At 36.6% G+C, this 18,548-nt stretch overlaps 1 protein-coding gene across 5 annotated transcripts in view; it reads right to left on the reverse strand.

The window, feature by feature from the left end:
• Positions 1 to 18,548, reverse strand: part of UBR2 (ubiquitin protein ligase E3 component n-recognin 2) — a 123,741-nt gene that overhangs the window by 37,571 nt on the left and 67,622 nt on the right. For 3 of the 5 annotated variants that reach the window (XM_061196208.1, XM_061196209.1, XM_061196211.1), the window contains 14 exons: positions 17,153 to 17,275; positions 16,949 to 17,012; positions 15,873 to 15,997; positions 13,546 to 13,598; positions 12,552 to 12,654; positions 11,489 to 11,537; positions 10,522 to 10,676; positions 8,724 to 8,826; positions 5,497 to 5,606; positions 5,310 to 5,390; positions 4,790 to 4,968; positions 3,850 to 4,049; positions 1,762 to 1,855; positions 795 to 956 (listed from right to left, as the gene is read on the reverse strand). In XM_061196208.1, the coding sequence (XP_061052191.1) occupies positions 795 to 956; positions 1,762 to 1,855; positions 3,850 to 4,049; positions 4,790 to 4,968; positions 5,310 to 5,390; positions 5,497 to 5,606; positions 8,724 to 8,826; positions 10,522 to 10,676; positions 11,489 to 11,537; positions 12,552 to 12,654; positions 13,546 to 13,598; positions 15,873 to 15,997; positions 16,949 to 17,012; positions 17,153 to 17,275 (1,601 nt within the window). Of the gene's footprint in view, positions 1 to 794; positions 957 to 1,761; positions 1,856 to 3,849; positions 4,050 to 4,789; positions 4,969 to 5,309; positions 5,391 to 5,496; positions 5,607 to 8,723; positions 8,827 to 10,521; positions 10,677 to 11,488; positions 11,538 to 12,551; positions 12,655 to 13,545; positions 13,599 to 15,872; positions 15,998 to 16,948; positions 17,013 to 17,152; positions 17,276 to 18,548 lie in introns of those variants that run through there. The other 2 variants (XM_061196210.1, XM_061196212.1) reach the window with 2 other exon arrangements.

The raw sequence follows: 18,548 nt of genomic DNA on the forward strand, positions 1-18,548 counted from the left end.
TGAGCTTACATGCATATCTAATGGTATTTTAAGAACACTGTGTGGTAGCATAGACTAAGACACCATGGTTTTAACTCCTAAAATTGAAGAGAAAAAAACTGACCCTGCTTTATTTAAACCCAAATAGTAGCACAGAAATAAACAGATGATTCACAGTCACAAAACTCAAATTAGTATTTGTGAATGTAAGACAGATACCATAACTGAGTAACAAAGGTCAGGTTTGAAGAGGAGACACTACCAAATTCATATCTGAAATGAGTATGTCTAATACTCCTATTAACTAAAAGTGCACTAAAAATTATGAAATGACAAAAACTTTGCATTTTAAATACACTAACAGATTTTCACTTTTTGGTCCAATTTTTGAATTGGCCAGTAAATTGCAAAAAATTATATTTAATTGTTAGTATGTTCAATAATGTCAGTTTGAGCTGCCCCTTCTCCCCCTAGCAATTTACTGAGCATCTCTTAAAAAGTATGAGGGAGATATTTAAAGTGGGGTCTTAGAAATAAAGGAGACAGTTTTCATGAACACATGGGAACTTTATATCCTTTACAGTGCTTACAGGTGACCAAGAAACTGTTAAATTTTAGCTTGTTCCTTTCTAAAAACCAAAATCATATTTCATAGGTCAGCTAGAAGAAATAACTAAGTAAAAAGTTTGGAAAGTACCTGGAAAACATTATGCATTGACCTAGAGTGATCTCCTCACCCAGCTGTGGTTTATTATTTCATTACCGTCAAAGGAAACTAGTTCTTTGATATAAAGGTTTTATGAGCCAAAACTTACCTATTAAAAATATTTCTTGGAGGAAGCAGCAGAGGAATAACAGTATTACTCAAGCATTCACAAAGGGGACAAAGGAATTCTCCATTTTCTACATCATAGCTTGTATGTAAGCGTAATCTCTGTTGCCTTCGCTGTTCTTTAGCTTGAACGGAATCAAAATACCTTTACAATTAGAAAAATGAGGCATCAAAAACAATGGTAATTTTTAAAAATGAGAGCCACAAGCTTCAACATTTTAAATTATTTGTTTCCACAAAAAAATCTAAAAATTAAAATCTTGAAATGACCTGAATTATTTTTAACAGTGATACTTTAATTTTGAGTTGTAATTACCAAAATGGGTTAAGAGTTCTAAAACAGGAGAATCGAAAAAAAGACTGCCTTGCAAACAATCATTCACAATGTAGCATATTTCTTGGTCCCAGTGCTCTGTGGTTACTCCCCCAGCCAGGGCTGGTGACTACTTACTAGGGGCAGTTCATAACAACTCAATGAGCAGAGTACTAGAATAACAGCACTGATTTGTTGGTTTTGCAGAAGCATAGAAAGCACCAAAGTAGAATAAGTTTGAAGTTATCCCATCTTAGCTCAGGGAGCCATGACAATCTTAGGAACTAACCAGACAAGTGCTAGCATCTTCAGAATCAAGAGTTGTTCACCCTGGACCCAAAGAAAGACATATTTCTAGGGTTTATACCACTGTGAAAATCCTTTACTTCATCTAGTCTGTTAGATCCCCACATTAAAAAATACACTTGATATACTATGAAGTTTCTAAGTCACTCCTTTAAATGTAATGACAAAGCAAATTAATTTTGTTATTTATTAGGCAGTAATACGGAGTTTTCTTCTTCAAACATCTTTAGTTCTTTCTCCCTTTTTCTAGAATGGAATTTCCTTTATTAAAAAATTTAATTTTGAGCCTTTGGATAAGCTTCTCTTGACTAATATTAAGAATATAAATTACCTTTGCCAACAATGGGCATGCATAATGTGCCCACAGCTACCAGTATGTGTTCCACAAGACAGATCAGGGTGCATGAATAATGGATCATATTTTTCTGCATTATAAAACAAACAAAAAACAAAGCGAAAAACCAAGCATTTAATATTCCTGTAACAAATGTACAACTTTAAATTGTGAAATCCTTACTAAGGGCCTGTAAACTTCAAATGAAATGCTAGTTTATTCCTTTGATTTGAGATACCAATAATTTATGCAAGACCCCGGATTATTCAGAATACAGGACTCTCTAATTTTCATTACCCTGAGCAAGTTAATGAAACATCCCTGAATTGTTAACTGAAACTGGAATCCCGTATTTAAGTACATCTAATCTTTTGAACATTTCACATTTTCAGGGCACTGAGAGACTCCTATTCCCCGAAAATGCCCTGAGCCTGAGGTAAAAGGGATATTCTTCAGGGAGAGGTCTTTAATACCTTCAGGGCAGCTGGGTCACAATGATCTCTAACAAAAAAGATGTCCTGGCCGTAGAGGAGAATCTGCCTAAAGACAATCACGCAGAGACTAGCCACAATTACTATACCAGAGTCAAAGCTGCAGCAAAATATCTGGGACAGCAGCCCAGACCAGAGTAGGGAAAAACGGGCAATTCAGACAGTCTTCTGCTCTGGTACGAATTTTTTATATTTAAAGGAGATGAAAAATGAAGACAAACATAAAGTGGGTAGCTGGCTTCTTTGGGAATTCTTGGAATTCTCTACATAAATTAGTATAATCTTAGAAATTCCCTAACATTAAATTACTCAAGTTTCAATTTGCTTTATATAATGGAACAGTGCAAATTTCACAGCATAAAGAAAATCTTTTATGATATAAATTGTGAAAGCATTAAAAGAATCCACTTATAGGCAAGTACTAAATACAACTGGTGACTTTATCTTCAGCCTGGAATGAAATTTGTAAATCGCCTAGTACAAATGATCATTTCTTAAGGTGAAGCTGACCAATGTCTCTTAACTAGGGTGCTTGAGAGCCACACTGTGAAGACTTTCATTATAGAGAAAAGGCAAACTTACCAGTGGTCTCTCAAACCTCCTTCCAATCATACAATATGAAAAGCACTGGCTAAATAAGTGCTTTGAAAATTAAAACACAGTTCCTACTCTCAAGAAGTTTACTGGTATCACCGAGGCATATGCACACATAAACAAACGTAAGAGTAGAAACATAAAAGTATCTGCGGTGGACATAATAAGGTGTAGCCCAGAAGCCCCTGCAGGAATGAATGACTTACTCCCTCAGCTGTTAGAAGAGGGCACTCAACTGTTATCCCTCTTTAAGGGACTTTGCTCAGGGTCACACTACTTTGATCAAGGTCACACCTCTTTCCAGAGGTAGGTCACAACCAGTCACTGATCAGTGTCAGGGTATAAAGACCCAGCCCCCTTGCCCCAACTTGGGACACCTCTGAAGGGCCATCCACCTCCAGACCTCCCATGGGGTTGGCTAAGGTCTTTTGGGGACTGCAGCATAGCTCAACTTCTCCCTTTGCCCAAACCTGCTTCCTTCCCCTCCATTCCATAGATGTTGATCCCAAGACTCTCTTGAATAACATCCTGCACTGCATGGTAATCTCTACCTCAATAATCTAAATGAGAATCTGGCTCAAGGACAGCTTCTCACAGGGGTGACTCACACCACTGTTCTCGAAGGATTCCACCCTGGATCTGTCTATGACATAAAATAATTATTGAGATAAAATAGTTATTGTTATTTCAGTGTCAACTAATTATTGGACTTTACAAATGTGAAGAATGGGAAAGACTGTTAAGTACCAAAGTACGTTAATGAAACAAAGAACAGCTTTCTTTTGAATCCCTGCTATTTATCAGCTGTGTAATTCAGGCATAATACTTAACCTTCTGGAGTGTTTCCACATCTGTCAAGTTCATTCCTGTCTAAGTTACCTGCTCAAGATACCACCAAGCCTACAGTTATTATTAGGGTAATAAAATCTCTGTATATCACCTACCATACTATGTGGCAGTCATTATTAATAGGGAGGATGAGGATATAGCTATGACTTACCTGGATCCTGAATGAATTTACTTCTGTTTTTTGATAATACAGTTGATCTCTGAACAAATGCTGCCAGGACCATTGCCCTGCTTTCCACCTTGACCTCTTGCTCTTCTTGACACAATATACAGGTAACAAATTGTCTCTGTTCAGGGACCCGAGTTTGTGCTGGGCCCAATGCCGTAAGAGTCATATCTGAAACCATAGGGCTGCAATAAAAAGGTTAGGAGTATAATTAATGAGCCTAAGAAGTTTCTATAGAATCATAAAAGAGTAGATTCTAAGTAAGTAGAAACGTATTTAAAACACTCAGTTTTTTGTTTTTTTTTTAAAAAATATTTATTTATTTGGCTGTGCCGGGTCTTAGTTGCGGCACGTGGGATCTTTGATCTTTGTTGAGGTATGCGGGATCTTTAGTTGCAGCATGTGAAGTCTTAGTTGCGGCATGTGGGATCTAGTTCCCTGACCAGGGATCGAACCCAAGCCCCCTGCATTGGGAGCGCAGAGTCTTAGCCACTGGACCACCAGGGAAGTCCCTAAAACACACAGTTTTGATGACTTGATTTGAGAGACCCAAGTCTTTCATATGTATCAAAACCATCTCCTTCAATCCTCATAGCAATCCAATATGCAACACATAAGCCAGACACTAAGTTAACTGAGCCCAGTGTATTCATTCTTTTATGAATCTCAAGGGTCTTCTGTATAACTTACATTTTAAGCATACATATGAATTCTCTTATCTATAGTCAAGAGACATGCTCATAATCATATGCTAATAAACTCAGATTTCTAAGATTAAGTCCTCTAACTACGAGGCCACAAAGTTTATCTATCAACTCTTCTAAGTTATTCTAGGATTAAGTGTACTTATAAAGAAAAAAAACCAAACATCTTCCTCAGTTGAGAACCATGGTCAAGAGTTTCAAAAATTGTGATTAATTTTTACCTATTATCAAGAACAGCAGAGATAGAGGCATCCAGTTCTAATGTCTGCTGAAAGAGTTCTTTGTTCTCATCAATAAAGTGCCGCTGCATCTCAGACATCTGGGCCATGATCTTTTCTCTGCGCAGTCTGGCAATCTCGGCTTTTCTCTTCCTCTCAGCTTTGTCTTTGTCTCTCGAACTCTGAAATTACGCTTCATTTAATTAGACCATTAGAGGCTAAATGCACATCTTTTCCCCCAAAGCAGAAACATCTTTATTGTAAATACTAATTAAAAACTATTCTATAATCTCACTTATCTAAACAAAGAGAAAAGATTTCTTAATCAACCTAACATGTTAAAAGAAAAAAAAAAAAGGCAGTCCAAAAAGACAGCTACAAAAATATAAACAAATAGTGGCACACTTCTTGGGATTTACATGTTTGTGAATAATATCAACTACCAACTTACTGCAGATAAATTTAATTGTTTATAGTGAGCTTGCCACAATTTTTCAGTATTACCACACTTTACATCTTATACCTCTTCCATTATGGTTCCTTCTGTCTCTGCCACAGGACTGGTGGATGAACTCTCCCTTATCTTCTTAATAGCATTAAAAGTCTATGAAAAAAAATATCATTATTCTGAAGCTATGAAACATTATAAAAATTTAAAGATAAACATGTAATATTTCTCACAAAAAGCAGAGTGATGCAGGAAATTTTACCTTTAATATCCACCTAATCATATCTTTGTGGACTTCTAGGTAGGGAGCATTTTGCAGTGTTTCCAGCATAGCTAGTATGCTAGGAGAGTTGTTTGGTGCTTCACCAGGTTCTGAGGCGGAAGAAAAAAAGGGCACACAAACAACAGCTAAGACTTCATAGTGCTTATTACTATGCACAAGAAGATAAATGAAGTTGCTTATAACATTTGCCCATCATTTGCCCATCATTTGATTACAGCTCTACTTAGAAATTTTCAATACCTCTCGAAATGTGACATATTTGTATTCTACAAACAAGTTGTTAACAACTAGAATGCTTTAATCATTCAAAACTGACATCTTATACCAAATGATTATTTTAACATAGCCTCTAGCAAAATTAAATAAAAACCCAGCTGAAAGGTCTGAGATTTTACAAGTCTAAGAAAATGAATTAGGATTATAGTCCATGTGTATATAACATGTATCTATTTGTTTTGACCTTTTCTTTAATGAAAACCTAGATTCAAAATAAAACAAATTTCTTCCTCTATGGATTACTTTTTTATTTTGAGAAAAAGATACAAAAGTCCATTACTCTCAAGAGTACATTTAATCCAATATTAGCTAATTTAGTTTTATAGTGGGAAATACCCAATTATTAATTTTCTTGATTTAAGAAACATTTCTGGCAAAATATTACTCTAAGAGGGTAAGAGACTGAACTATGTGATCTTTTTGAAAAAATGTAATTTAATTTAATTGTTATTTTTTGGCCGCACCACATGGCTTGTGGGATCTTAGTTCCCTGACCAGCGATTGAACCTAGTTCCTCAGCAGTGAAAGCTCCGAGTGCTAACAACTGGACCGCCAGGGAATTCCCTGAACTATGTGATCTTTAATATTCTTCCAGATCTGAAATTTGGTGGCTGTGGATTAGGGATCTGACTCTAAATAGTTTGTCTTTTGTTTGTATGTATGTATGTATGTATGTATTTATTTATTTATGGTTGCACTGGGTCTTTGTCGCTGTGCGCAGGCTTTCTCTAGTTGCGGCGAGCGGGGGCTACTCTTTGTTGCGGTGCGCTGGCTTCTCATTGCGGTGGCTTCTCTTGTTGCAGAGCACAGGCTCTAGACGCTCAGGCTTCAGTAGTTGTGGCACGCGGGCTAAGTAGTTGTGGCTCGCGGGCTTAGATGCTCCACGGCACGTGGGATCTTCCCGGCCCAGGGCTTGAACCTGTGTCCCCTGCACTGGCAGGCGGATTCTTAACCACTGTGCCACCACAGAAGTCCCAATAGTTTGTTTTAATTATATAAAATGTTTAAAGAGAAATAGGAGGACTGTCTAGAGAAAATGATGATTGTTGAAAGAAAAAGAAAGAAAGAAGCAAAAGAGAACCTGAGATCAAATGAAATTAGGGAGTTTTCTGTGTGGTTATCCCAAAGTAAAAAAACTGCAGATAAAGAAGGTACAACAGATACAATGTTAATGTTAATTGATAAAAAGAAACACTGGCAGAGAAAAGAGCTGGGAAAGGCTGGCACCCAAGAATATAGTCTTCAGTGGGGAAAGACAACTCCCCTTCTTCCTCCCACTTACCTGGATGTGGGCAAAAAGGGAAAAATAGAGATTTAGCAGCAACCAGGACTATTCCTCCTCATCCCCCAGTAGAGCCTAGTATTCTCACAGTCATTATCTTTTAGGAAGAAATGGCAGAGAACACAATACTAAACAAAGTTACAGAAATACTCCCTTGCAATCAAGGAATTCAGAAACTCCTGTTATACCACCACAAATTCATTTAAGCATCTCAGCAAATCACTGATTGCAGGTCTGGAGCAGGGAAAGTACAAGATGAGCCTCAGACACCTTTTGTGCCAGAAAGCAAGGTGGTGCTCAAATACTAATGCGGTTGGGTCAAAAGGACACAGAGCCAATTGAACAGACTCCCACTGCCCAGAAGTGGCACAGTTTGAGCATCAAAAGGAGTATTGATTATAACTGACTATAAAACACTGAAAAAAAACCCATGAGTAATATTAAAAAACAAAAGAACCACAAAAAAAAACGTAAGCAAACAAAAAAGATTCACAGTTGCCACTACTTCAGGTAACTATTAGAACAACTGCTTATTCTGAAAATTAATAAAGGAAACGTTTTTATTTAGAGATGAAATATTATGACATCTGAAACAAATGGTTCAGGGAATTCCCTGGCAGTCCAGTGATTAGGAGTCTGTGCTTCCACTGCATGGGGCCCGGGTTCGATCCCTGGTTGGGGAACTAAGATCCTGCATGCTGTGCAGCACAGCCAAAAGATAAACAAACAAAAAACCAAATGGTTCAAAAAAGTGTTCAAATATAAAGCAAATATAGCAAAACACTAACTACTGAATCTAGGTGGCAGGTATATAGATGTTTACTGTACAACTCTTCCAACTTGTCTGTATGTTTGAAATTTTAATATTAAAAAGCTAGAAAAAATATTTCTTTGGTCTTCTCAAAAAAAGTCACATTACTTTATATAAAACATAATCCTCTATAGCTAATTTTCTTATTTTCATTACTTTTTATAAGATAATAGCAACAATTTAAAAGTGAAATCCTAATAGCAAACTCTGTGTTTTTAAAAGTATATACTAGAGTTTAAATGTATGTGCTATACTGATTTGAAACTAAGGACTCCTCATTACTTTTTCCTGTTTATGAATTAAAATTTATGTTTTTGAAGTATGGGTAGGGGGCTTCCCTGGTGGCGCAGTGGTTGAGAATCTGCCTGCCAATGCAGGAGACACGGGTTGGAGCCCTGGTCTGGGAAGATCCCATATGCTGCCGGGCAACTAGGCCCGTGAGCCACAACTACTGAGCCTGCGCGTCTGGAGCCTGTGCGCTGCAACAAGAGAGGCCACGATAGTGAAAGGCCTGCGCACCGTGATGAAGAGTGGCCCCCGCTCGCCGCAACTAGAGAAAGCCCTCGCACAGAAACGAAGACCCAACACAGCCAAAAAATTAAATAAATAAATAAATAAATAATAATTTAAAAAAAAAAAAAAAAAGTATGGGTAGGCCCTAAGTATTTTTATAAAAATGTATCAGGATCTGATATAATACACAGGTGAATACAGACAGCCTCAGAAATTTGGATCAATATAACCTACTTAAAACTTATATGATCAAATAAAAGAGGTTATACTACATTTAAAAATCACGGACATGTTGAGTTAGTTTAGTAAAAACTGTATACATACTCGATATCTTCTGAGTGAAGGTAAATGTTAGTACATGCTCCTCCATGACATTCTCTAAATGCTGTTTTTCTTCTTGTAGTGCCATTCCAATTAAATGTAACACCTAAAATACAATGTTTTGTAACTTTTAGTGAAACAAAAATCAAGTACATATTTTTATAAGAAATAAAAAAATTCACTATTGAAAAAAGATAAACTATTAAACACTAAGTGCAGTAAAAAATAATTCGAAGTACCAATTTTCATGAAATCCAAACTCTAAAGTTCATTTTCTAATAAAGAATTCTCAGCAAGGAAACAAAAATTTCTATTTCAGTTAGGAAGAAAATTCAATTGCAAATTCTTAGGGTAAGTTAAAATTACTAACAGCTGTGACCAGCAATCCATATAATTTTCAGTTTTGTTCCATCCCTACACTACAGTCTTAAAAATCACTGATTCTAAGAATCAGTGGCCAAATAATTAGACCTGAAAGCATCTATCACGCAATGATCTAATCTATAATACTCCTAGTTCAATTTCTCTAAGGACTAAAAATCTTAATCATCTAAGAGACACACTTTTATCTCTAATGCCACATCATTTATAAAGATGTTCAGCATACCTCATGAAAAATTCCTTACTAGATTTCTAAGAATATAACTACACTAATCTATTTGCACTTTTATTGTTCTTTATCCTGCTCCCCAATTTTTGAAGGAGATATGCGTGTGGTGTCTCTGTATCGTTCCCTACACATAGGGCTACTGTGGTTGTCAGACTTGGAAGAACTAAGTTAGCCTGAATGACATAAAGCAAATGTATATATAAGATAAATGATGTTCATTCCTCTTTTCTCCATCATTTCCCATACATCTTTTGCTCATATAATACTGATGGTCTCCAGTATACTGCAACTCCATGCTTTTACATTTTAAGTGTATGTTTGTAAACTGGAGGGGGGTATACATATACAAGTATCTTAGCTAATGAGATACTTGAGCCTGCTGAGACAATGGGAGGAACAGTAGCTTTGAAGGAAGGCTCACCTTCATCTGAATTCTGGCTTCACTGCTTTCAAGTCCCACTAAGCCTAACTTCATCATCTTCAAAATCAAAAAAAAAAAAAAAAAAGCTTTCCTCTAGAGTTTTGAGGGTTACAAATATGGTACATAAAAGTGCCTAGCATAGAGTAAGGCACAGAGTAGGCTAATTGTATTAACTGAGTATTATTATTATGTTACTTACTAGTTGGGTAACATAGACAAGTCTATCTCACTGAAACTTGCCTTCCTCATCTATACAGTGGAAAAACTACTGATACTCATAGGGGTATTACGTGAATTTAATGAGATAATAATTTATGAATGACTTACATTCAATCTATAAAGTAAAATACAAACAAGGTTCTAGACTTGCCACTAATTAGTTATAGGAACATAAGTCTCTGACTTTGCATTTCTTTAACTGCAAAACATAAGTGTTAATGAACTTAAAGAGAATTAAGTGAAAAACAAATGCAAAGATAACACATTATACAAATATCAGAGTACTGTATAAACAAAGACATATCAGGACCAATCAATGAGAGCAAATCTGCCAACAAGACCAAGGTAGCCACAACCATGTGGTTTAAAAAGTCTGCCAGGCTCTCATTTTTATGGTCAGACACAAATAGTAACAAAATACTATATTTCAAATTAAGTTAACACTACATTTTATCCTGTTTTCTGTGTACAGATATTGACAGGAGTATTTTGTATTCTGGTTTTTACTACAAGACCACTAAAATATAAATAATAAATGTCTTCAAACTTACCCTCTGCAGCATGGACTCAGACCAGACATGTCCGTTATGTTCTACAGTCCATTGCAGTACTGTTCTCATGATTAACAACATGACATCTGACTGCAAAATGTTAACCAGACTTGCAAACAGAGGGCAGAACGGGGGCAAAACTGGAGGTGGAAGTGCTGAAAATAAAGTTATAATTGGCTTCTTTTGTAGAACATGCTTTAAAAAACAAACGAACAAACAAAAAAAACACCAAAAAACTATCCCTTTGTTACATACTCTTGATAGTCTTCAAAGAATATTCATTTACACACATCTTAAAGCTGTATCTTACCTTCTCAGGTCAGTCAAATGCATAAAAACAGCTCTGTAAGTAGCAGTAGTACAAAAGAAGGCCTTTCTTTTCCCTAGAAATGTCTTAGGATCTGAGATAAAACCATTATCCCAAAGGTGACTCAGTACAGACTATGTCTACATTAGCATATTTATTAGCCCTTGAAAGTTCACTCATAGGGCTTCCCTGGCGTCCAGTGGTCAAGAATCCGCCTTCCAATGCAGAGGACGTGGGTTTGATCCCTGGGTGGGGAACTAAGATCCCACATGCTGCAGGGCAACTAAGCTTGTGTGCCGCAACTACTGAGCCCACGTGCTCTAGAGCCCAGGCGCCACAACTAGAGAGCCTGCGTGCCACAACTACTGAGCCCACATGCTCTGGAGCCCGCGTGCCACAACTAGAGAGAAGCCCGCGTGCCACAACGAAGAGCCCACGTGCTGCAGCGAAAGATCCTGCATGCTGCAAGGAAGATCCCATGTGATGCAACTAAGACCCAAATCAGCCAAATAAATAAATAAATTAAAAAAAAAAAAGCTCACTCAGAAAGCTTGTATTTAAATCTACCACTTCATTAAGAATCATCATCATAGTCAATAGAAAACAATGTTTAACAAGTAAAAGACACTGACACGAGATTTTGGGAAAGATTAAAAATACCTGTATCTTCCTTATTTTGTCTTTTCAATTTCCGTTGGGCTTCCTCTGCCTAATAAAAATGAATGTAATTTGGACAGGGAATTAGTAACATGAAACAATTTAATATCCAAAACTACTGATATATGTTAATCTTTGCCATACTAACTTCTGATTTCAGAAGATTTCTATCCTTAGTTTGCAACCCCCCCCCCGAAATTGGTATCAAGGTTAATTTCCCCCTGCCACTAAGAGAATCCCCCCAAGTGGATTCTTTCTTGATTTAAAATGCAGGGGAAACATGCACCAACCAAAACCAAAAACTTATTCAGATTTGAGCTCTATTTCATGCATCAAACACTAATACACACTGCTATATATAAAACAGATAACCAACAAGGACCTACTGTATAGCACAGGGAACTATACTCAATATCCTATAATAACCTATAAGGGAAAAGAATCTGGAAAAGAATATATATATACGACTGAATCACTGTGCTGTACACCAGAAACTAACACAACATTGTAAATCAACTATACTTCAAAAAAGCAAAAACAAAAACAAAACCCCAGAAAACTAATAAACAAAAGCTTCATGTTTAAGTTTTGTTTACTGCCATTTATTGAAAACTTATTTTTAAGAGTAGACTGCTAAAAGGCAAAATTTAACCCGCTAAGAATGATCAGGAAAATTCCTTAAGTCACCATGGAAAAGCATACTGTTAAGTACTAGCAATTCTGAAATGAGTGTAAAATAGGTTAACTGATTAGAATACACGTTGATGATGTCTTCAAAAGCCAATAAAATACATACAATTAGATATGTGTGGGTATGTATATAATTACATAGATCTTTTTTATGTACGCACAAAATAGGGGAAAACCTCAAATGCTACGTGGTGGTATTATAGGTAATCTGTACTTTCTTCTTTATACCTTTTCATATTTTCCAAATTTCCTACAATAAAAATGTGTCCTTTTTCAATCTGTGAAAAGCAGTAAAAGTTGTTTAGGAAAAAACAAAATAAAAACAAAAAAACTCCAAGCAACCCTTTCTCAGTACACTTTTAATTTTCTCAATTACCTTGGACTGCTCTGCCCTTGAAAAGTGATAGAAATACAAATTGAACTCTTTGGCACATTCTGGTTTCAGTTCATACATGCCTCGTCCTGTTAATCCAGGTTTCCTTTGGGGGAAAAAAAAATTCTTAAATCTCATACACTGTTGGTGAATATAAGCTGGAACTACTTTCTGTGGGTTCATTTAATCATCTACATCCAAAGCTTTATGTGCGTCCACTTTATCTAGCATGTCCACCTTGAATTTATTCTAACTGGACAAGTGAATGTGATAGTCACTGTAGTGACAACAATTTAAAGTCTAACAACAGGGGACAGGTTACACACATTATGACATCTCCAAACAACTGAACACTATTAAAATTGATGTTAACTTGTATATTTTGACAAGTAAAGATGTCTGTGATAAGTTCTACCAAGTGAAAAAAAGCAGATGCAATTTTAGGGTTTAGAGAATCTTTTCTATAATTTTTTCTATATTTTCCCTAAAAATATGCATTGTTTTTAAAATCAGCAAAAATAAAGACAATTCCATTGGAATGAAGAGCACAGAAAAAGCAGGATTAAGAAACTGCCTCAACAACCTTAAGGGGATAGACTATTGATAGTTTACTGACTGGGCAACACACTGGACACCGAAGAAAGCATTATTCAGAGGCTATCCCACAACTTAGGTGGCACATTCAAATGGAAACAAAGAAAGCACAATGCATTTACTCAGATCACCTGCTCAGGTTAGTTTCAATTATCTGAAACTATCAGCCAGGGAACACCTGAAAACTGAAAATTCTCATAAAGCTACTTCAAGTTGCTAAGTGCAGGGCTAGATCATAAAAGTGAAATGTCAGTGAGAAATCTAGTTCAGAATTATATGCTTGAAAGTGGTTGTCACTCTCTGAAAACAACAATTTTATTCTCAGTTCCATCAAGGGAAACACCCTAAGAAAAATTAATGTATAAAATAAAATTGAATGTGAAAAAGCAGAAAATAAACTCACTTGAAATGGGCGACTGCTTCAATTACACTCTCCATGCCAGTTTCCTTGTTCTCCTAAAGGTACAGGAAACAAATAAGTGTGTTTCATGTTAATAATAATATCTGCTAGCACTCTGAGCATTGTGCTTTTATCTCATTAAGCTTCATACAGCAATTGTATAAAGCAGATATACTATTCTCCCGATTTTCACAAATGAGGATTCCATAGTAAACATAATGATTAATAGGCAGTTGGGGAAATTGAGTTGGTAAGCTAACATTCATTCAGACTGATATAATTAAAAACAAGTTACTACCATATGGAATCAAGGTGACAGCTTTCAAAAGCAATAAAATAAAAACACAAAGTACACATAACGTTTAAATTTTATATTTTAAATTTATATATTTGCAATATTTTGTGAAATAGCTACACTAATTTCTTATCTATTTTTGTTAAAACATCATTTCCCAAATCATATCCCATTCACGACAAGCTGTTCATAGGAATTCTGTGAAATATTCTCTGGTCAAAAATGTTTGGTAAATATAGATGCCATCACTTTGTACAAGGCAGTTACACTTTTAAAATACTGTTTTAAATTTTATTTCTTCCTTATTCCACTGGTCTAAATGAAACTGTAATTGTTTCCTCATTTCCTGCATTAAAAAGTACATGTATACACAACTAGAAATGGAAATGGCAAAAGTAGCCCATTAACAAAGACCTATTAAAAAAAGTACATGTAATTTTTATTCTGACTAGATATTCAGTGATATTAAAAAATCATTATTATTTTTTAGGTGTGATAATTGGCATATGCATAGGTTTTTCTAAAAGCTCGTATCTTTTGGATCAACCTTGGCACTACTGACATTTGGACGAGATAGTTTTTTGTTGTGGGAATCTGTCCTGTGCATTGTAGGATATTTAGTAGTATCCTGGCCTCTGCTGAATGGATGCCAGTAGCATCACACACCCTGCCCTGAGTAGTGACATTGCCAAATGCCACCCCCCCGGGGGGGGGGGCAATATCATCCCCGGTTGAGAACCACTGTTTTAGATATATACAATTCTATTTATAGATGAAATGGTAAACCTGGTATTCTCTACAAAATAACCCAGTGAGGGTGTAGAGATCAGTGGCTGGGGTATAAATAAAATAAGATTGGTCATCTGTTGAAGCTGGTGATGGTTCACTATACTATGTTTTCTATTTCTATAGATGTTTGAAGTTTTTCAAGTTTGAAATAATACAAAGTTTAAGAGAAGTATTACAATGCAACAAATAAAGGTTTAAATCCCAGAAGAATGAACATTAAGATTAAGAGTTTTGATCTATGTTTCAAATTCGGGAAAACATTTTGAAAAGCCTCGATGAAAATAAAGTCCTTTCCCAACTGTAATCTGGGTTTCTGAAAAGCCCCAGGGCTGAAGAGTAGGTGGCAGAGGAACTTAAGATCCTGGCAGGAAAAATAGTTACAACTGAATCTATGAATGCCCATATGAATATTAATTTACATTCACTAAAATGAGAGAGATGGCTTAGCATAGTCTTTGGATGCTTTAGAAGGAAAAAACTCTAGCAAACTTTAGTCAACACAGCTGAGTAGGTATTTCTAGGTTATAAAGCATTATCTCTACCCATGGCAACTTTGTACTAAACACCCTATAAAAACCCCTCTTTAATGGATATATAAATTCCGTTCTAAGGAACAGGTTTTTTTTCTTTTTAAAAAAAAATTAATTAATTTTATTTTTGGCTGCGTTGGGTCTTCGTTGCTGTGCGTGGGCTTTCTCTAGTAGCGGCGAGTGGGGGTTACTCTTCGTTGTGGTGCGCAGGCTCCTCATTGCCGTGGCTTCTCTTGTTGCGGAGCACGGGCTCTAGGCGTGCAGGCTTCAGTACTTGCAGTGCGTGGGCTCAGTAGGTGTGGCTCACGGGCTCTAGAGCACAGGCTCAGTAGTTGTGGCGCAGTGGCTTAGCTGCTCCACAGCATGTGGGATCTTCCTGGACCAGGGCTCAAACCCATGTCCCCTGCATTGGCAGGTGGATTCTTAACCACTGTGCCACCAGGGAAGTCCTGGAACAGGTTTTCTTTTATTCAGCATCCTTATCTCTTTCAAGGCTTCATTGTAAATGATTCTATTCCTAGGCTGCTTTCCACTCCCAGTCCCTAGTATTCTCTTTTTCTAATTATTTCTAATAACAGTGACTAGAGTTACACATGTTCTAGAATTGTAGTTTTTACAATTATGGAAAAGGTACAGAGAAGTAAATCTATACATACTAGACTGGTAGGTAGGGAAGGATTTCCATAATTTTCTTTTCTTAAAATGTAGGTACTTACATCTTCAGGTAAAGACTTTACCAATTCACTATGAGCCATAGGTTTGATGCTCAACTGATGGATAATCTCTCGTTTAATCTCATCTGTAGCATTTACCTGTCCAACTCCAGGACTAAATCTCTCTCCTGTCAACAGTGAATAAGTACATATACACACACTTAACAATCATAATACTTATAAGTGATATATATTTATAATTCATGCAACAGAATATATTTTTCTTTCTGTGCAATGGGAAAGCAATGACTGGTCTGGCAACAAGGTAGGGTGAGAGCAGCTCCTAACCATCTTTCTGAGTCTCTGACACAACAAGTGAGTGTAGTCTTCAGCAACAGAGAGAGAACTCTGGCTGCTGTTTTGAAAGAATGGGATCAGAAGGTGGGAAAGGATTAGAAGTAGTCAAGAATTGGTACAGCAGTAGCTGTACTAGCAGCCTAGGTAGGAGGGAGAGCCTTCCTTTGTCCTTTTATCTAGTGGCAAATAAGATATCACCTTCTGAGACCTTCTTCATTGGTGTTACCTCCTGACAGTAGCCAGGATTCTCTGCTCTATGGACTGTAGAGAGACTGAAATAGTACGGGAGGTGGGAGAAAGTAAAGGATAAAAGAATAGGAAAGATGGAGGCAACAGGACTGAAAATTTAGGTAATAAGAAAAAAAAAATCTGTGTCTATTAGCCATAGGTCTCTATTAACTTGGAATTTTCATATCTGAAGTCAAGAGGACACTTTTGTACCACAAAACCATGGAGAAAAACATAGCTAAGGTATAAAGTAACCGTAAATAGCTCCCAAATATCCTATTCTTGTTTGCTAAATTCTCCTGTCCCCCGTTTTATTCCCAACACAGTCTTCCAGTTTATCCTGCTTTAGCAGTTGTCCTCTCTCCTTCCAAAGGACCACAGTGCTGTTTCTCTCATCATTACAGTAACCAGAGGGGAAATAAAAATAGACACTCTCATCTCCTTCCCCTAAAACTGAGTAACTGCTCAAATAGAGGAAACAGTTCAGATTCTAAACTATTTGCTACCACAAAAGTCAATATAATACATAAATGTTCCAAAAGATCCAAACTTACCAACAAGCATTATAATGAGGTATAGCATTTCTTCTATCAGAGTGTTGTTCTGCTGAACTAAATCCTGTAACAATCGGGGGTAGTGGGAGAAAGTTCATAGATAACAATAAGAATACTGTATTACCTCAGATGATCAAAATAACCAAAAAGAATGAAAGATGCTTCTCTAACAGTGTATTGTGGTCTCATAAAGCATGCTCTTACCTTATGAGTAGTCTCAGAACTAATTTTTTTTCCATAGTCTGGAGTACTGAAAATCTGATGAAGTTCAAAGCGGCTAAGCATTATCATCAGGAAATGATTTGGATCCATCATGGAGACACCTGTCTTTTTTTAAAATGTTTGAGATAAAGGAAAAGAGGAAGGTCAAAAGGGCTACTAAACAACTAGTGAGAGATATTTTGGCTTGCACAAGAGAAAGCAGCTTACTCGTTCATCAATTCCAAAAAAAGATGAAAACCCATTTAGCCCCAATCTCTACTTGTGGTAGCTACAAGTGTGGACAGGGATCTACGCTGGTAAAACAAATCAAAATAAAACACTCCCTAAACCCACATATCATAATCCCTATAAATTCAGTTCAAAGATTTGTGTCAGGGCTCTTACCACTGCCAGGTGTATGGACAGAAATGTGGTATGGTAATAAAAATTCTAACATTTAAAAAAATATGTATCATATTAAACTCTTATCAAGAACTCAAACTAGGGCTTCCCTGGTGGCGCAGTGGTTGAGAATCTGCCTGCCAATGCAGGAGACACGGGTTGGAGCCCTGGTCTGGGAAGATCCCACATGCCGTGGAGCAACTAGGCCCGTGAGCCACAACTACTGAGCCTGCGCGTCTGGAGCCTGTGCTCCGCAACGAGAGGCCGCGATAGTGAGAGGCCCGCGCACCGCGATAAAGAGTGGCCCCCGCTTGCCGCAACTAGAGAAAGCCCTTACACAGAAACGAAGACCCAACACAGCCATAAATAAATAGATAAATAAATAAAAAATTAAAATAGCTTTACCTTTAAAAAAAAAAAAAGAACTCAAACTAATTTTTAGTGATAAATGCTATACTAAGTGAAATGACAGCTTTTAAATATTAGTTTTAATTCTCCTATAATTCCTGTATAGCTTCTCAATCAACTTGAATTTTAATTTATTTTGAACCAATAATTTTTTTTTTGAAATATACATTTTGTAACTTTTTCTATAATTTCTAAATCCATTCAGCAATAATATGGAAACACTACTTTGTGACAAGCATTGTGCTATATAAAATGGACATAAAAAGGAACAAGACAGAGTTGCCACAGTTTAGTGTAGGGGACGAAAAGTAAATAGGCAACCACAATCCAGACTTATGAATGCTATGGTGGGGATAAGCATCATGCTATGGGCCCTCCCAAAAGGGACACAAAGCCACATTTTAGTGTGTCAGGGAAGGCTTCCTGGAGAAAGTGACTCTAAACACGAAGACACGCAGGAAAACATACGTGGTAAACAGAAAAGGAAGCGGGTGGGGTGGGCAATCTAGGGAGCAAAAGAAATAAATGTACAGATTTTTTTTTTTTTTTTAATGTGCAGATTTTAAGACTTAAGGGAGAGTATGACAAA

Source organism: Eubalaena glacialis, chromosome 7 (genome assembly GCF_028564815.1).
Source record: "Eubalaena glacialis isolate mEubGla1 chromosome 7, mEubGla1.1.hap2.+ XY, whole genome shotgun sequence".
NCBI lineage: Eukaryota > Metazoa > Chordata > Mammalia > Artiodactyla > Balaenidae > Eubalaena > Eubalaena glacialis.